At 39.4% G+C, this 15,089-nt stretch overlaps 1 protein-coding gene across 1 annotated transcript; it reads left to right on the plus strand.

Annotated features, from left to right (window-relative positions):
• Positions 1-211: 211 nt before the first annotated feature.
• Positions 212-13,261, plus strand: OSTC (oligosaccharyltransferase complex non-catalytic subunit). Its single transcript, XM_081131696.1, has 4 exons — positions 212-431; positions 3,934-4,027; positions 5,534-5,731; positions 12,676-13,261. Exons 1-4 carry the CDS (start codon positions 293-295, stop codon positions 12,692-12,694), a joined length of 450 nt encoding a protein of 149 aa, XP_080987822.1. The 5' UTR covers positions 212-292; the 3' UTR covers positions 12,695-13,261.
• The last annotated feature ends 1,828 nt before the right edge of the window (positions 13,262-15,089 follow it).

Here is a 15,089-nt window from a genome sequence, read left to right on the forward strand (position 1 = left end):
AAGCCGTGCAGGTCCTTGAAGGTACATAAGTTACCTGTTAATTCATTGGCAAAAATAGAGCTTCCTGTTCAAATTTGTTCCTTGAAAATATTCAATAATACATATCTTTAAATGCTGCCATTTTTGGTTTTTAAATACTTTCTCATTTTCCTCTATCGCCATATAAACTGCCTCTGAGCGTTGCGGACCTTCCGTTTTCTCCTCCGCGCATGCGCCGGGGCAAGAGAGGACCGGGCCGTTTCCCGGCGGCGCGTCGGGCTGGAAACCTAGGACTGCCCTCGCCGCCACCGACATGGAGACGTTGTACCGAGTCCCGTTCTTAGTGCTGGAATGCCCCAACCTGAAGCTGAAGAAGCCGCCCTGGGTGCACATGCCCTCGGCCATGACGGTGTACGCCCTGGTGGTGGTGTCTTACTTCCTCATCACCGGAGGTAACTCGGGCCGGCGTGCGCGCCGACTCTCAGCCCCGGGGCGCGCAGAGCTCCGCTCGGGGTCAGGCCGGAGGCTGGAGGGCAGTCCTGGGGTCCCAAGTATTAGCAACCCAAAGCTTTATTTGCCCTCGCGCCCCGTGCTGTTATCCTGACGGCTCTCGCGTTGTCACTCCCACTGCTTTTCACCTCCTAGCCTCTCAGCCTAGGGATCCGAATGGGAAACGTTTTGCAAAGGCAGCGGGTTGCTTTTACCGATTGCCGTTAAGTTGTTTGACAAAGCCTAGACCGGGCGCGTCCAGTCCGGCCCGTTCACTTCCACGGCTGGTCAGGAGAGTGTGGGGCGCCTCCCCGTTCTTTGTCCCGGGCCCGGAGCCTGGGAGGAGACGCGGGGGTTCTGGGGCCCGTCCGCTCCCGCCCCAGGCGTCAGGCCGCGGGGTAGGTCCCGGTCGGCGGTGAGTGTGAATGGCACGTCCCCAGAGCGCGGCTTTTTTCGAGATTGGAGGTAGGTTTGCAGGTGGCGTTATACTTCAGAAAGGCCGAGGTTGAGAATTTAAAGACGACGGAAAATAGGGTTCACTATTAAAGAAAATCTTAGGAATTGTTTCGCCACGTTCTCTTCAGAAAGTGGCCCAAGGGGCCTTGCTTCGTGTCGCGGTGAGTTGGCAGGCCAGCTACCTAGTCTTCTCAGGGACACCTCCCTTTTGAAGCCGCAGCTCCACCATTTACTCCACTGTGCTGCTGTTATGTATTTTGGGAAGTGGGGTACTCAGTTGGGACGCAGAGTTCAAGGTCTACAGGATGGGGATGGTGGAAGTGGTTCTCCTCTGAAGGGAATGGTCAGAGATCTTCATGTTCATAGGCGTTTGTGAGCATAGCTGCACTGAAGGGGGGAGAAGCTGAAACCATGAGGGCTTAGTTCTAGAATGTATCTTTGAACTACCCCACCCTCCTGCAGAACAGTGACAATTTCCTTACGCTGCTTAAATAAATACGTTTTAAATATATATATTTTTTATGTTGGTAAGCTGCTCTCCTAGCATTGCGTCAGCATTACGTTTGCTAAGCGCTTTAATAGGTACTGTATGGAATAAGTGAAATTTAAAATGCATGTGGCTTTAAAAAATAATAGAGCCTTTATGGGCTTTTATCTGCTACTCTTTTTTCTCTAATCCTTACATCCCTTGGAGCCAGAGCCTTTGCCAGAAGCCTCTCTAAGTTTTCATTCTGGCTGCCTTTTCCAAGTTGATTGTTGTAATGGGGACATTCTCTTCCCTGAAGCCTGGGGGAAAGGCCATGAGGTATCTCACACAAGGAATTGGTTTTGCCGCTGGAAAGGAGTCTCTTCGAAAAACTGAGTGTACCTTTATAAATAAACAATATTTATTGCAGAGAAGTATTCAGCACGTAATGTATTAAGTCCCTGTTAAGTTCCAGTTGCTAGGTACTGGGACAACAGTGAATGGAAACAGGTAAGGACCCTTCCCTCCTGAAGCTTATAATGTCATGGTTGAGACATGTTAAATATCACATACATTTTTTTCTGTTACATTATTTATTTCATTGCAGAAATATCACAAATGCATTGAAGGAAAAGAGCAGGAGGTTATGAAAAAAATAATGGGGATTGGGAATGTCATTTACATCGGAGTGTTGTTCCTAAGGAAAATGACGTGTTAGCCAAAATCTGATGGGTTTGGGGAAAAGAGTAAAGGCTAGGCAGAGGGAAAAAATATGGACAGATATGGGACTGAGAGAACAATTAGGTGGGTTTGGAGTTGACTTACACCAGATAGGTTGGTGGGCAGTGGAGATGGAGGAAAATATAATGAAATATATTTTGGAAGCAGGTTCATTAGGTCTTAATGGATTGATTGGATGTGGGGGGAGAATGAAGTGAGAAGGAATCTTACCGGTGTCTGGTTTGAGCATCTGAGTAAATGAAAGTCATTTTCTGAGACTGAAGAAATGTTTTTTTTTGGTGGAAAATGATGAACTGGAGGTCACTTTGGGATATATAATAGTTGAACATAACCAACTATAATTAGTTGAGTATGTGGGATAAGAGCACTGAGAAAAGCGGTCTTTGTTGAAGTTGATCAATAACAAATGTTTTCTGAACTCCTCCCATAAGTCTGATCTTGAAGAACACGGTCAAAGTCCCTGTTCTGGGGAAGCTTACATGTAATTCTAATGGTGCTAACATTATCTGATAGGTGTTGGCACTTTGAGAGTCATTAGCACATAGAATTGAGAGCCCCGGGAAGGGATGAGTTCAGCTCAGGAGAGAATGTAGAAAAAGTGGGCAGTGGATCAAGCGCTAAGGAACTTCCAGCACCTAGTGGTTTATAGAAGGGGAGGCTCAGCTAGAGAGGTAACGAAATCGTGGACAGGAGTGTTACAGAACCATGAGAAGCCGCTTTTCCTCCCAAGAAAATGGGTTTAGAAAATAGAATCGAGTGCTGCTGGGAAACCTCCTAAGATGAGAACTGAAAAGTGGCCATTGGCTTCAGCAAGAGTGGTGTCAGTCAGTGGTGACAGAAGCCAGATTGGAGTGAGTTGAAGAATGAAGGGTAAGTGAGGGACTGGAGACAGAAAATTTGCCAACTTTTTTCCAGAAGGAATCCTGACTCCCTTTCAAAAAGGAAGCATAGCAATGGGATGTTAGCCAGAAGGATCTGGAGTCAAGGGAAGGTTGGTGTAGGGAAAGACAGGTTGAAAATATAGGAGAGAGAAGAGATATCCAAAGGAACAAAGTCTCTGAGAAGGCAAGAGGGGATGGAGTCCTGATCATTGGAGAAGGGATCCCACCTTCATAGGAGGAGGGATTCTTCCTTGATGGGAGCTGGAGGGAAAGAGGTGAGGATAGATACAGGTGCCAGTTGTAGGTGGGGGAGGGAGGGTTAGGGAATTCCAGTACGATTGCGTTGTTCGTGGGGAGGGAGACACCATCTGTGCTTAAGAAAAGCTGCAAGTGAAGATGTTGGAGAACAGTGGAGAAAAACAGATGTTGACAGTGGGAGATTCAGAAAACTTAAAGTAGTGATAGACACTAACATTAATGATCATGAATCTCTAGTGCTAAAGGTGTGATTAAAAATGTTTCCTTGTTTTACATTTAAACAAGAAAATTTCTCTAGTAGCTCTTAATTTATAGAAACAAATCCAGGCTTATGTGGAACATTTTCTTGAACTAAAATATAATCTAATGTTAAATCTGGTTTATTGTGGAGTCATACCTGAGCATTAGAAACAGTTACTGAATGTGTTTCTTTTTTGAAATAACTCTTAGAGATAATATTGTTTTACAGATCATTCTGAAGTATTGAGTTGAGTTTCTGAATGGTTTTATCTGAAGTTTAGATTAGCTGGGCTTTATTTGATTATAATAATATATCAGAGCAGTCCTATTTAAATATAAATGAACCTTTAGAGACAGACGAGAACTAATTCTATTTTAAAAATTAGGAATTCAGTCTAATCTATACTGTTGTCTTTCATACAGGAATAATTTATGATGTTATTGTTGAACCTCCAAGTGTTGGCTCTATGACTGATGAACATGGGCATCAGCGACCAGTAGCTTTCTTGGCCTACAGGTAAAAGATAACTTTTTGAATGATTTGGTGGTGGGAAAGAAGGGTGCTGGGCCATGCCTGTTTATTTAAAAAAACAGTGAAACCTATGGAGTCCATCTGTATTTAGACAATAGCTGTTTAAAATGCTAAATTCAGAAATGGCAGGAAGTGAGCAGGAGTAAGAGAAGTGTATGTTAGCTATTCATTTATTAGGAAATAAACATATTTCACAATGGTATGATCAGTTATTTAAAGGAGGGTATCTGTTTAAAATAACATTTGTAGACAGTTCTGGGAATGAACAAACCAATTTGTAAGTAAAGCTTTATTGACAATAGGCGTGCCCATTTGTTTGCATACCATCTGTCGCTGCCTTCAAGCTACAGTGGTAAGTGTGGCACAAACCATATGGCCTGTACTGTACGTGGCCATTAGTACAGTGATATATAATATAGAAATATATATTATTAAATAAGAAACATAATTTTTGAGGCTTGGAAGTTCCATTTCAGCAATGAAATACTGTTCCAGTGTGGTTTGGTTTACTTGAGCAATGCTTATTGTATTGCTTTCTACAATCCATTTGATAACTGTCTACCTGAACTTAGGTATATATTTGTATTTATACCTTACATTAATGGTATTCTTTGCATAGGGTATTTCTGGAAAGGTTATTGTGATTCTCTGGGGAGGGGATCTAGATGACAGGTGATCTTGATGGTAGGGAAACCTTTCACAGTGTCATCATTTGTGCTGTTTGAATTTTGAACCTGGTGCATGTATTGAGTTTTCAATTAAAGCAATTAGTTAACAAAAAATAGGTACCTTTTTTGCATATACCTGTGTATAAATCATCCCTTTAACAGACACATTTGCTTTTGGAAGTCCATGAACTCTAAAAATCAGATACAGATAATATACAAAAATTTGCACATAATTATAGGGGCTTATAGATCATTGGGAATCCTTGTGGGGGTTCATGGAGCCTTGGTTAAGAACATTTGTTCTTAAACTTTTCCCTTTGAAACTAGAGGTTTATTAATTATTATAAATAAAAGCCTTTTAAGAACCATTTCTAACCAGTTTAGAATTAATTTGAAATTGATAGAAATTTAAATAGCATAACTTTTAAAAGTTAAACTAAAGATCTGGGTAAAGGATTCTTATACATACAGTAATTGCTTCTTAAGCTAATAATTAAAATGTGAGTATTGATTTTCATAGACAGTTGTATTAGTTGAGGTTTTAAAACTCCTTTGGAAATATGCTCCATGATTACAAAGCTTTTTGGCTGTTTTGTTCATTGTTATAGCCCCAGAACCTAGAATAGTACTTGATACATAATAGGCTTTCAATAAATACTTGTTGAAATGAATATGCAGAAGTGTAGTAAATTAATTGTAAGGGTAAGAATAAAAAATTAGCCCAAAATGTTTTAGCAGAAGTGGGAATTACAATCTAAGGAAAAAGTTTTTTGTTTTGCTGGGAATTTTCATTTTTTATTTTGCTGTGTTCTTTCTTTTTCAGAGTAAATGGACAATATATTATGGAAGGACTTGCATCCAGCTTCCTGTTTACAATGGGAGGTTTAGGTTTCATAATCCTAGACCGATCCAATGCTCCAAACATTCCGAAACTCAATAGATTTCTTCTTCTATTCATTGGATTCGTCTGTGTCCTATTGAGTTTTTTCATGGCTAGAGTATTCATGAGAATGAAACTGCCGTAAGTTATTAAGTATTTTGTATAATCATCAGCTTAACCCTGTTTCAGATTGGTAAAATAATTACCTAGATCACATAAAATTATAGATTTAATTTAACTCATTTAAACATGAAAATTCTGAGAACTAAAAAAAATTGTGACTTTCTCAAGGTTATAGCTTTAGTTAGTAGCAAAACTTAGACCAATAGATCTTCCTGATTGTTATCTTCATGCATGTTCATGAGAAAATTTAGTTATTTTGCTGTAGCATCACTAACCACTGTTTTTCTAAAGTGCTTTTTGGTTAGTCTGTAACATCTGGAATCCAGTAGGAATGGTGATAGTAGGGAATATTTTTAAGACATTAATTGCTGCTGCTGCTTGATATTAGTATGAGGAAAACCCATTAAGTCTTTCATGGGAAAGAGGAGTTGCCTCCTCAAAAAGATGGGCAGGGATTTTATTCATATATATTTGTGTGTATGTGTGTGTATACACATACACACGTATATGTACATATATACATACATAGTTAGATCATTTTGATTCAGAAAAGTTAGAATATCTTTAGAACAAAGATAAATTCATTTTATGGCAACTTATAATTCCATTTGAGATCACTAATTTGAGATTTGGGGAAATCACATTTCCCTATATTCTGATTTCACCTATGGATGCATTTAGTAAGTAACTATGGGAACTTTGAGCAAGCATACCATACAAATATTAGCTCTTAGTAAATTAATTTTTTCGGAAATATTTTAAATATTAAGTGTCAACTATGCTGATTTTTTAGAACTGATATCCCCTTATTTTATTTTTTTAAATCCTCACCTGAGGATATACTTTTATTGATTTCTAGGGAGAGTGAAGGGAGAACAAGAGAGAGGAACATCAATGTGCAAGAGAAACATTGATCTGTTGCCTGCCCTACACACCCCGACTGGGGATTTAACGCACAACCTAGGTATATGCCCTGACCAGGAGTTGTACCTGCAGCCTTTTGGCGAATGGGATGACGCTCCAACCAACTGAGCTACCTGGCCAGGGCGCCCCTTATTTTATTATAAGAGACAATAAAAGGGAATATAAGAATATGTTTGACTTTCACAAGTTTACTTGTTCTATGGCTTAACCTGTCCGTCATCTATAACATGTGGGGAGAATGGGCAGACTTCCCCTGAGAAAGTCAGAAGTACTTACCCTGTAGCCGTGTTCCTATCCTAGCCCTGCAGGATGGGAAAGGAGAGCACAGTGCTCTTTGTCAGCTGAGTATCCGTGTGGCCATATAACTTCCACAGACTCCCCTGCCACTGGCTCTTGTTTTTGTCCGGGGGAAAGAGTTTTGCCCATTGGCTAAACTGTATGAAGACTTAGGTGTGCTAGCCTCTTCTTTTTGCTCCCCTTTTTTCTGCCTCTGTTGGAAAAGGTGTGCTGAAAGAGGCTAAAATGTCCATAGCAAAACAAGAAGAGAGGAGACTCCAGAGAGCATAAGGAGGCTATTAAAAATTAACAGCCAAAACAGAAGGAACCTTTGGAGACACAGCAGAAGAGAAGTGGGCTGGTTTTGCCCAAAGAACCAGATTTGTTGTCATTCTACCTATGCTTCCCATTCTTGCCTACAGTTTTAGGTCCTTTCCTTAGGATTCGAGTGTGTTTTTCTTTTAGCTCAGGCATTTGACTTTCAGAATAATAGAGCTATTGACTGCTTACTAAAATGCTTTGATAAGTGTTTAATTCTCCGGATTGCCTCCATCTTTACTTTTGCATTCATTTGTATAAATATTTGTTCTCCTGTCCCCATTCTGTAGGCCATTACTCAAGATTGTTGACTAAGTCAACAATAGGAAATAGGATAACTCTCTGGGTTTCAGGTGTGGATTATATTTAGGTGTAATCAAAGCAGAACAGTGATCTAAGCAGAAAATTGCTTCTTTCTGTAACTTGTCATACAGGTAACTATAGGATTTAAGTTTTTATAAGGGAAGAATTTATGGTTCTCTCTTTGATATGATTTCTCATCTACAGCCTCTAATGCCTGATATCTTAGGTGTGGAATGGGAAGAAACAATGGACAGTTTTAGAAAAGAAAGGGAAAAACAGTGTCGCATTTTCTGGAATATTTGCAGGCCTCAGACGCAGTGCTGAGCCGAGCCAAGTTTGTGAATCTGTGTATTGTACACAGTAGGGTTGTGGTTTGTACCACTAGCAAGGAGGGTATGTGTCTTTCTTGCACATGCATTATCTTTGATCCCAACATATATAAACATCTTGATACAAAATAAGTGGAACAGCAACAACAAAAGGACATTTAAAAACACCAGTAACCATATTTTTTTCAGATTAGGTAAGTTGCTAGCATCTGAGATAAGATGACCATGCTAGGAGGTACATCATGATAGCCTCCAGTGTTGGACTATTTCACAAAAACTTTATTTTCTTTAGCAAGAGGGGCCTTTAAAAAGGAGAGAACAAGAGCAGTGAAATGCTATTTTTTTTTAAGAATAGTTTATTGATTTTTAGAGAGAGGAAGGGAGAAGAGAGAACAATGTGAGAGCGTAACATCAATGGACTGCCTCCTGCATGTCCCCTACTGGGGATTGAGCCCGCCCCCCAGGCGTGTGACCTGACCGAGAATCAAACCAGCAACCTTTCCATGCACAGGATGATGCCTAACCAGCTGAGCCACACCAGCCAGGGTGGTACTACTAATTTTATAGTTTGTGATTTATGCTTTTTTAAAGACCTGATGTCTCCCCCCTACTGATAAAATTTTACAAATTAAAACATGGCTTTGCTACCTTGTCCTTTGAAGAAACCATTTGCATACATGACAATACATTTAAAATGAAAAAATCAAATTTTAGTGCCTAATATTTTATTGTACTAGCACAAGGTTACAAAGGAGAGATTTTCATTTTGAAAATATAATTCATAAGATAATGTATGTGAAATTGTGTGTGTGAGGTTCCTTGTAAATGTGCACAGGTTCAAAGAGGTAATGTTTGTACACTGGGTAGAAGACTTTGGAAAAGATTTGTATTTGGTTCTTCTAAAAAATAATAGTCATTAGATTCTCTTTAGCCTCCCTATTAAAGTATTTTTGACCTAGTGGGAGAATCTTAAAATTAAAAGAAATAAAAGATGCCTGCTGTGTCATGGTGTAATGGCCTAAAATCAGGCAAAGTAGTTGGAAGAGGAGGGTTAGGTTCCTACATTTAGGCAAGTCTTTTGTAAAACTGTATAAAATAGACTAGATACAGTTATATAATTGAAGACAAAAGGCCTATTTTGCTCAGACTGGCAAAGTAATTTAAACTAGTGTTAATTAAACCTGATGAGAGAAGCTAGGCGGGCGCCCCTGAGTAAATCCTAAGATCATGGGATCAGTTCAGAAAAGAAGTTTTCCTATGGGGGATGGGGTGGGGTGCAAAATAGAAATAAGAATGTAATACTATTTTACTCAGATTAACATCATTTAGGGAATAGTTTGATGCATATATGTGATTCTTCCATATAAGTGAAATGTAATCGTACATATACTAAAACTTTATCTTTTTCGTTGACAGACCACTTTCAGAAGTGTTTGTCTAATTGCCTCCTTCATGCTCGCATTTGTATTTAGCAAATATTATTTGATAACTGTTATTTGCTGGACACTGAACATTAAGCATAATTTTGCCTTCTTGACTCAGTCATTTTACACTTACACTTATATTAGACATAGTGCTTTTCAGTTTTTAGTGTGTTTCCTCAGTGTAACCTGTCGCTTCTCATTGTCGTCACTGTAAGCTGTTTTGATTTCGTCCTTTCGGTGTTCCTTCGCAGTTGGTTGGTTATTGTGTGATTTGAGGAAGTAGATAACCTAGTTATTTGATTGCATCCTGAATCAGGCCTGGCTGGAGGAGAGCAGGATGGCCCGGCTTTTTCACAGAACTTTAGGTGTTTGAGTCTCTTTCATTTGCTTCCAGGTTTGGAGCTTTATTCAGAAAGTTAAGGTTGTAGATGCCCTGGCCGGGTGGCTCAATTGGTTGGAGCGTTGTCCCGTGCGCCAGAAGGTGGCAGGTTCAATTCCTGTTCAGGGCTCGATCCCTGTCGGGATGCAATCGGAGGCAACCTATCAATCTCTCTATTTTTCTGCCTCTCTCCCTCTCCCTTTTTCTCTCTCTCAAAACAATTAAAAACCAGCAAACGTCCTCGGTGAGGATTTAAAAAAAAACCAAAAACTAAGGTTGTAGAGAGTTGGGCATTGGAATAAACTGGGTGGTTTCAGTGAGTGAAATCTCTTACCCAGGGGTCATTGTTAGCAGAGGAGAGAAGGAGTTCTAACCAAACAAGATGCAGCGCTGCTGAGGATGGTGTGTGATAGGAGAAGTGAGGGATTTGGAGGCCATGTGGGGCTTGCTGCTTCGCTCTGAGACTTCAGATCAGCTCTGTGGACTCTCAGATGCCAGACTTGTTAAATAAAGTTAATTATGTGACTCAGAATTACTGTCGAGATTAAATGAGAGGATGTTGTGTGTGCTCTCAAGCATAATATTAATATTAATTATTAGTGTTTTTATTGTAAAAATAAACAGAATCCTAAAAGTTTTATATTTCAAATTGAATTATGGCCACCATTTTAAAAATAAATAAATAAGCAATTTCTTTTTCTAAACGAAGAAAGTGAGGTTTCTGTTTTAGGACCATTGGAGGAGATAGTGGACCAGGAGTGGGACACTTGCGTTTTCATGCTTGTTCTGTGATTTTGAGCAAACCACATTACTACCCCCATGGTCTTATATTCTTCAGCTGCAAAATGAGAACAGTATTTGTTTCACCCACCTTTTTAAGATTGTTGCAAGGGTTAAATGCAAGAATGCATGTCATAGTGTTTTGAGAAATTTCTGTTAGTGCTAACCTGACACAGTACCTGCCTCATTTACAGAAGGCACTCTGAAAGAGTGAATGGCTTAAAGTAATGGTTAAATAGAAGGTCATTCTGGCTTCTCTGTCCAGTTGTTTTTTGAGTGCTTGATTTACTTTACTTACTTATAATGCTTATATTAGCCAGATACTTGTATTTGCCAATAATTTTACTGTGTAAAATGATCACAAGCCTAAATATAATAATTAAAGGTTATGACAATTTCTAGGCCGTGAGAAGGGACTAAGTGATTCTAGGAGAAACCATAGTAAATGTGTTTCAACAAGTTTATTTTTATTTCCTACCAAGAAGTGTATTTGTTCTTTTTTCTTTCAACATGGTATTGTTATAGAATTGTAATATTTCTTAATGTTCCCCCAGTTTTTCCTAAGGTAGGACTATATGTGTTTGGCAGCTTTGAACAAGGATTTGTTCATTTAAATACTCTTTTCCATCTAAATCTGGGTTGACAGTAATCCGTGGATTTATAGTATATAAGTGTAGGTCACACACTAGTTACAAGGAAGAATGCCACAACATATAACTGTATCGAGATCAGTGTCCAAAAGTGTGTGCTTACATGTCAATATGTGGGGATGACAGGCAACTATCCCCAAAGAGTCCTCAGTACATCAGGATTACAAAGTGTGAGCTAGCTGTTGAGTAAGTTCTGCTGGTGCAGATATTAGTGGATACGTCCTTACAAGCTTCTTGAACTTTTTTTCTTGTGACGTTTATGTTTTAAAGTAAGCTTTTTGTGAAGTGTCAGGCATTATAGTAGCAAACTTATGTGGGATCTTCAAGGTTAATATATATCCTAAGGACCTTTATTTTTTATTCTGTTTTTCTCTTGGCTGGGGTCTAGGGAGGGGGGGTAGGGGTGAGAAGTATTGGGTTGTATCAGAGTTGTTGCAAAGATGGTTGTGTGAGATATAAGTTCCCTCTGTACTGAGTTTAGATCAGCCAGACTGATACAGCAGGGAAAAAAGTGAGAATGAGTGCTAGGGAGATTGCATTGGCTGCACATAGATCTAAGCACTATAGCTCAAGTGAGTCCAGAGCTGGAATCACATTTCTGAGTGTCTGCTGTGTGCCAGGCACTGTAGTAGATCTCAGCCATGTGAAGAGTTTTGATTCCTTACCTTAGAAATAAAGAAACTTGATTCTGCTGAACTAATAACAACAGCTAACATTGTCAAGAGCTTAATTATCATGAGTAGCATTTACTATAGAAGTGTTAGAGGCAGTGTCCAAAGGAGAGAAGGTCTGAAGGCATCAGTAGGGGCAGGGTGTATTAAATGTAGATAGCTTTTTGCAGTGTGTCCCGTGTCGTTTCCCTTCCTTGCCCCCCAACCCCAATGTTGCAGATCCTTGCTAATAGGTTGCAAGGATTAATTGCAAAGGGAAAAGCTTGGAACTTTATAAAACCAAATTTAATTCCTCAATTTAAAAGGGATTCCAGGCCTAAGTTGTACATTTATTAAAAGGATCTCCTATTTGATCCACATAAAGTTTGACCTGCTCAACAGCTGCCACTAAGGCCCCTCCCTGCTGTCCAAACATTTCCTAAAGGAACAGGGGTGCAGGGCCCACGGTTCTGCACATTGTTTCTCGAGGGTTCAAGGGCTCACTTCCCAGGTGTGAGTAGCTCCTGATCTCCCACCTTCTCCTTTGGTAATATTAAGGTTTTTAGAAAATCAAAACCAGCTTCTTTCCATTAAAAGGTTTATGATTTTTGTTGCAGTTGTGAGAGGCCAAAGGAAATTGATTCTGACTTTTAAATTTTACATAACAATTTCTCTTATTTACTTTTCCCCCCTCATTTTGTGTTGTTTAGCATATTGGTTTGTAACTTTATCCTTTGAGGGGAAAGAATAATGGAACTGAGGCCCAGTAAAACACTGGGAGGGGTAACAAAATATGAACTAAGAACCATAAAAAGGAATCACACAGTTACATTTTCAGATTGCCATTTGATTCATCATAAAATTTGCTGGGGCATTTTGAAATGGTTCTTCCTTTTTACTTCCTGCATTTATAAATTTTGTTTCTGTAGGGGCTATCTGATGGGCTAGCGTGCCTGTTGAGAAGAACTCTGGATACTAGATTCGTTCCTGTTAATGAAGTTTTGAAGGCTGCACCAAACCTCTGATACGCAACATGGGAAGAAAAGGCTGGGAGCAGCAGAGAAGAAGCCTGAGGGGAACATGGGGAGCATATTGAAGCTTGGACTAGAATGTCATCTTGGTATCAGAGACAAGCTTAGCCCAGTGTTTTTTCCTGCTGACCTTCACTGACATACCAATGATGTTAAGTGGCATTTTCTTCTCGGTTTTTAATTTCTTAAAATATACTCCATTTCTATACCTATAATATTGAATAGAGTGATTATTTTTACAACCCTCTTAGCATTTTTTTGGAGATGACATTTCTGACTTTCAGAAATGAATGTAAAATCAGAAAGCAGGATCCCATAAGCTGAGACCTCTGGACAGTTGATCAGCTTTACTAAACTGTGGTGCTTTGCCCTTAAGCAGAGTGTGTGATAGCACATTACTTAAGATACGCATGTGAGACTGTTTCCTGAACACTAAGGTGTATGAAAGGAGCAGAAATAAAGAAGTTTTCTAATTAATACCTTTTATATTTGTTTTTTAATTGATATTAACCTTTTGCTCTATAATTATTCAGTTGCATCTTGTGACTTTCACTACTGTAGGTGGCCTAACGTCTCAAAATGTAGTTGGCAGGGTAGCCTGTGAGGTAGCAACTTCACGTCGTGTATGTATTCAAGCGTGGCTGCATCTCTGTATCAGAGTTGTTGGAAATGCGTCGTGTCACGTGAAAGTTCCCTTCAGCTTTCTGTTTTCAGTAGTTAACACAATTTTGAGCACATCTGAAAACATCTGTAAGTCAGTGTGGTCTCCCCTTCGTTTCTGCTGCATCGCTTTCATTTCTCCCTGACTGGCCATGAACTTTACTTCTCTAGTGGCTCAATTCTTATTCTAAAATCTTTACGTTTACAGGAAAGTTTTCTTTCAGGTAATTTTTTTTCCCTTCTAATTCCAAGGCTGATTTAAGAGTAGCCGCTCATTAAAAAAAAAAGTTGATTTATTCAAAAAGTTTTGAGTACCTATTATATGGCAAGAACACTGAGAATTATAGGGGTGAATAAGACAAACACTCTCCTCATTGAGGGGAGAGAAGATAATCAGAGTCTTGTAGGGAAGCCAGGTAATCAGAAGATTAAAATGTTTATAAAGTGTCAGATACTGATAAATGCCACAAAAATCAAGCAAGAGAAGTTAATAGTTTGTACTGTAGTGAAGAGAGATGTGGGAAGAGGTTGCTATGCTCCAAAGCTCTGAAAATGGAAAACAAGACCTTTATACTCCCCAACTTTAAAGACTTGATTTAACTTTAATTACATTTTTTGTTATTTGGCCATATTTTATTTTATTTTAATTTTTATGTTTTATCCTCACCTGAGGACATGGTTATTGATTTTGGGGGGAGGGAGCATGAGAGAGAAATATTGATGTGAGAGAAACATCGATTGATTACCCCCCTGTATGTGCCTCGACTGGGTATTGAACCTGCAACTTAGGTATGTGCCCTGACCAGGAATCAAACCTGAAACCTTACGGTGTACAGGATGATGCTCCAGACAACTGAGCCACACTGGCCAGGGCATATTTGGCCGTATCTTGTATTTGTTAGAGAGGAGAGAGAAAGAAACATGGATGTGAGAGAGACACATCGATTGGCTGCCTCTTGCACACGGCCTGATCAGGGCGAGGGATTGAACCTGACCTGGAATTGAACTGTGACCCTTTGGCGTGTGGGCCGATGCTCTAACCACTGAGCAACGTGGACCAGGGCATAAGGTAAAGGTGTTATGGCTTCAAAAGTTCTTTTCCTAAATGATTGAACAGTGAACAGTTCCTGTTAAGCACCACCAGATGGTGCTATTAAGGTTTAGTGTATTTTTTAATGGCACAGCTCTTAATGTTTTGGTTTTGATTTTTATAATAAAATAAAAATAAATTTATTAAACACAATGAAATATATTTAAATAATTTTCTGGTAAAGTTGCAGTGTTTTATGTGAAGAAAATAATTGTACCTTGTACTGAACTTAAAATGCTTTTGGGGATACTAAACTAAAATGTCACAGTCTGACAGAAAACCTCCAAGCAGAGGTGAAGTGAGTGAGTGAGAGAGAGAGAAAGAGTAAATTAAGACTAGATTGGAAGAAGACTAGTCTTCGATTTTATCACAGGATTCTCTAGGAAGTAAGTGCTGCAATGGACTTAGAAGTGCAGCATGGTTTAGCGGAGAGAAACACCAGTGAGAAGTAAAGGAAGGGTGCAGCATCAACCAGGGGAAGCATAGCTGACAGAGTTGCCCTTAGCCCAGCGATTTTCACCCATTTTCACCTCACGGCACACATAAACTAACTGCTATAATT

The sequence above is a fragment of the Miniopterus schreibersii genome (genome assembly GCF_964146895.1).
Source record: "Miniopterus schreibersii genome assembly, chromosome: 1".
NCBI lineage: Eukaryota > Metazoa > Chordata > Mammalia > Chiroptera > Miniopteridae > Miniopterus > Miniopterus schreibersii.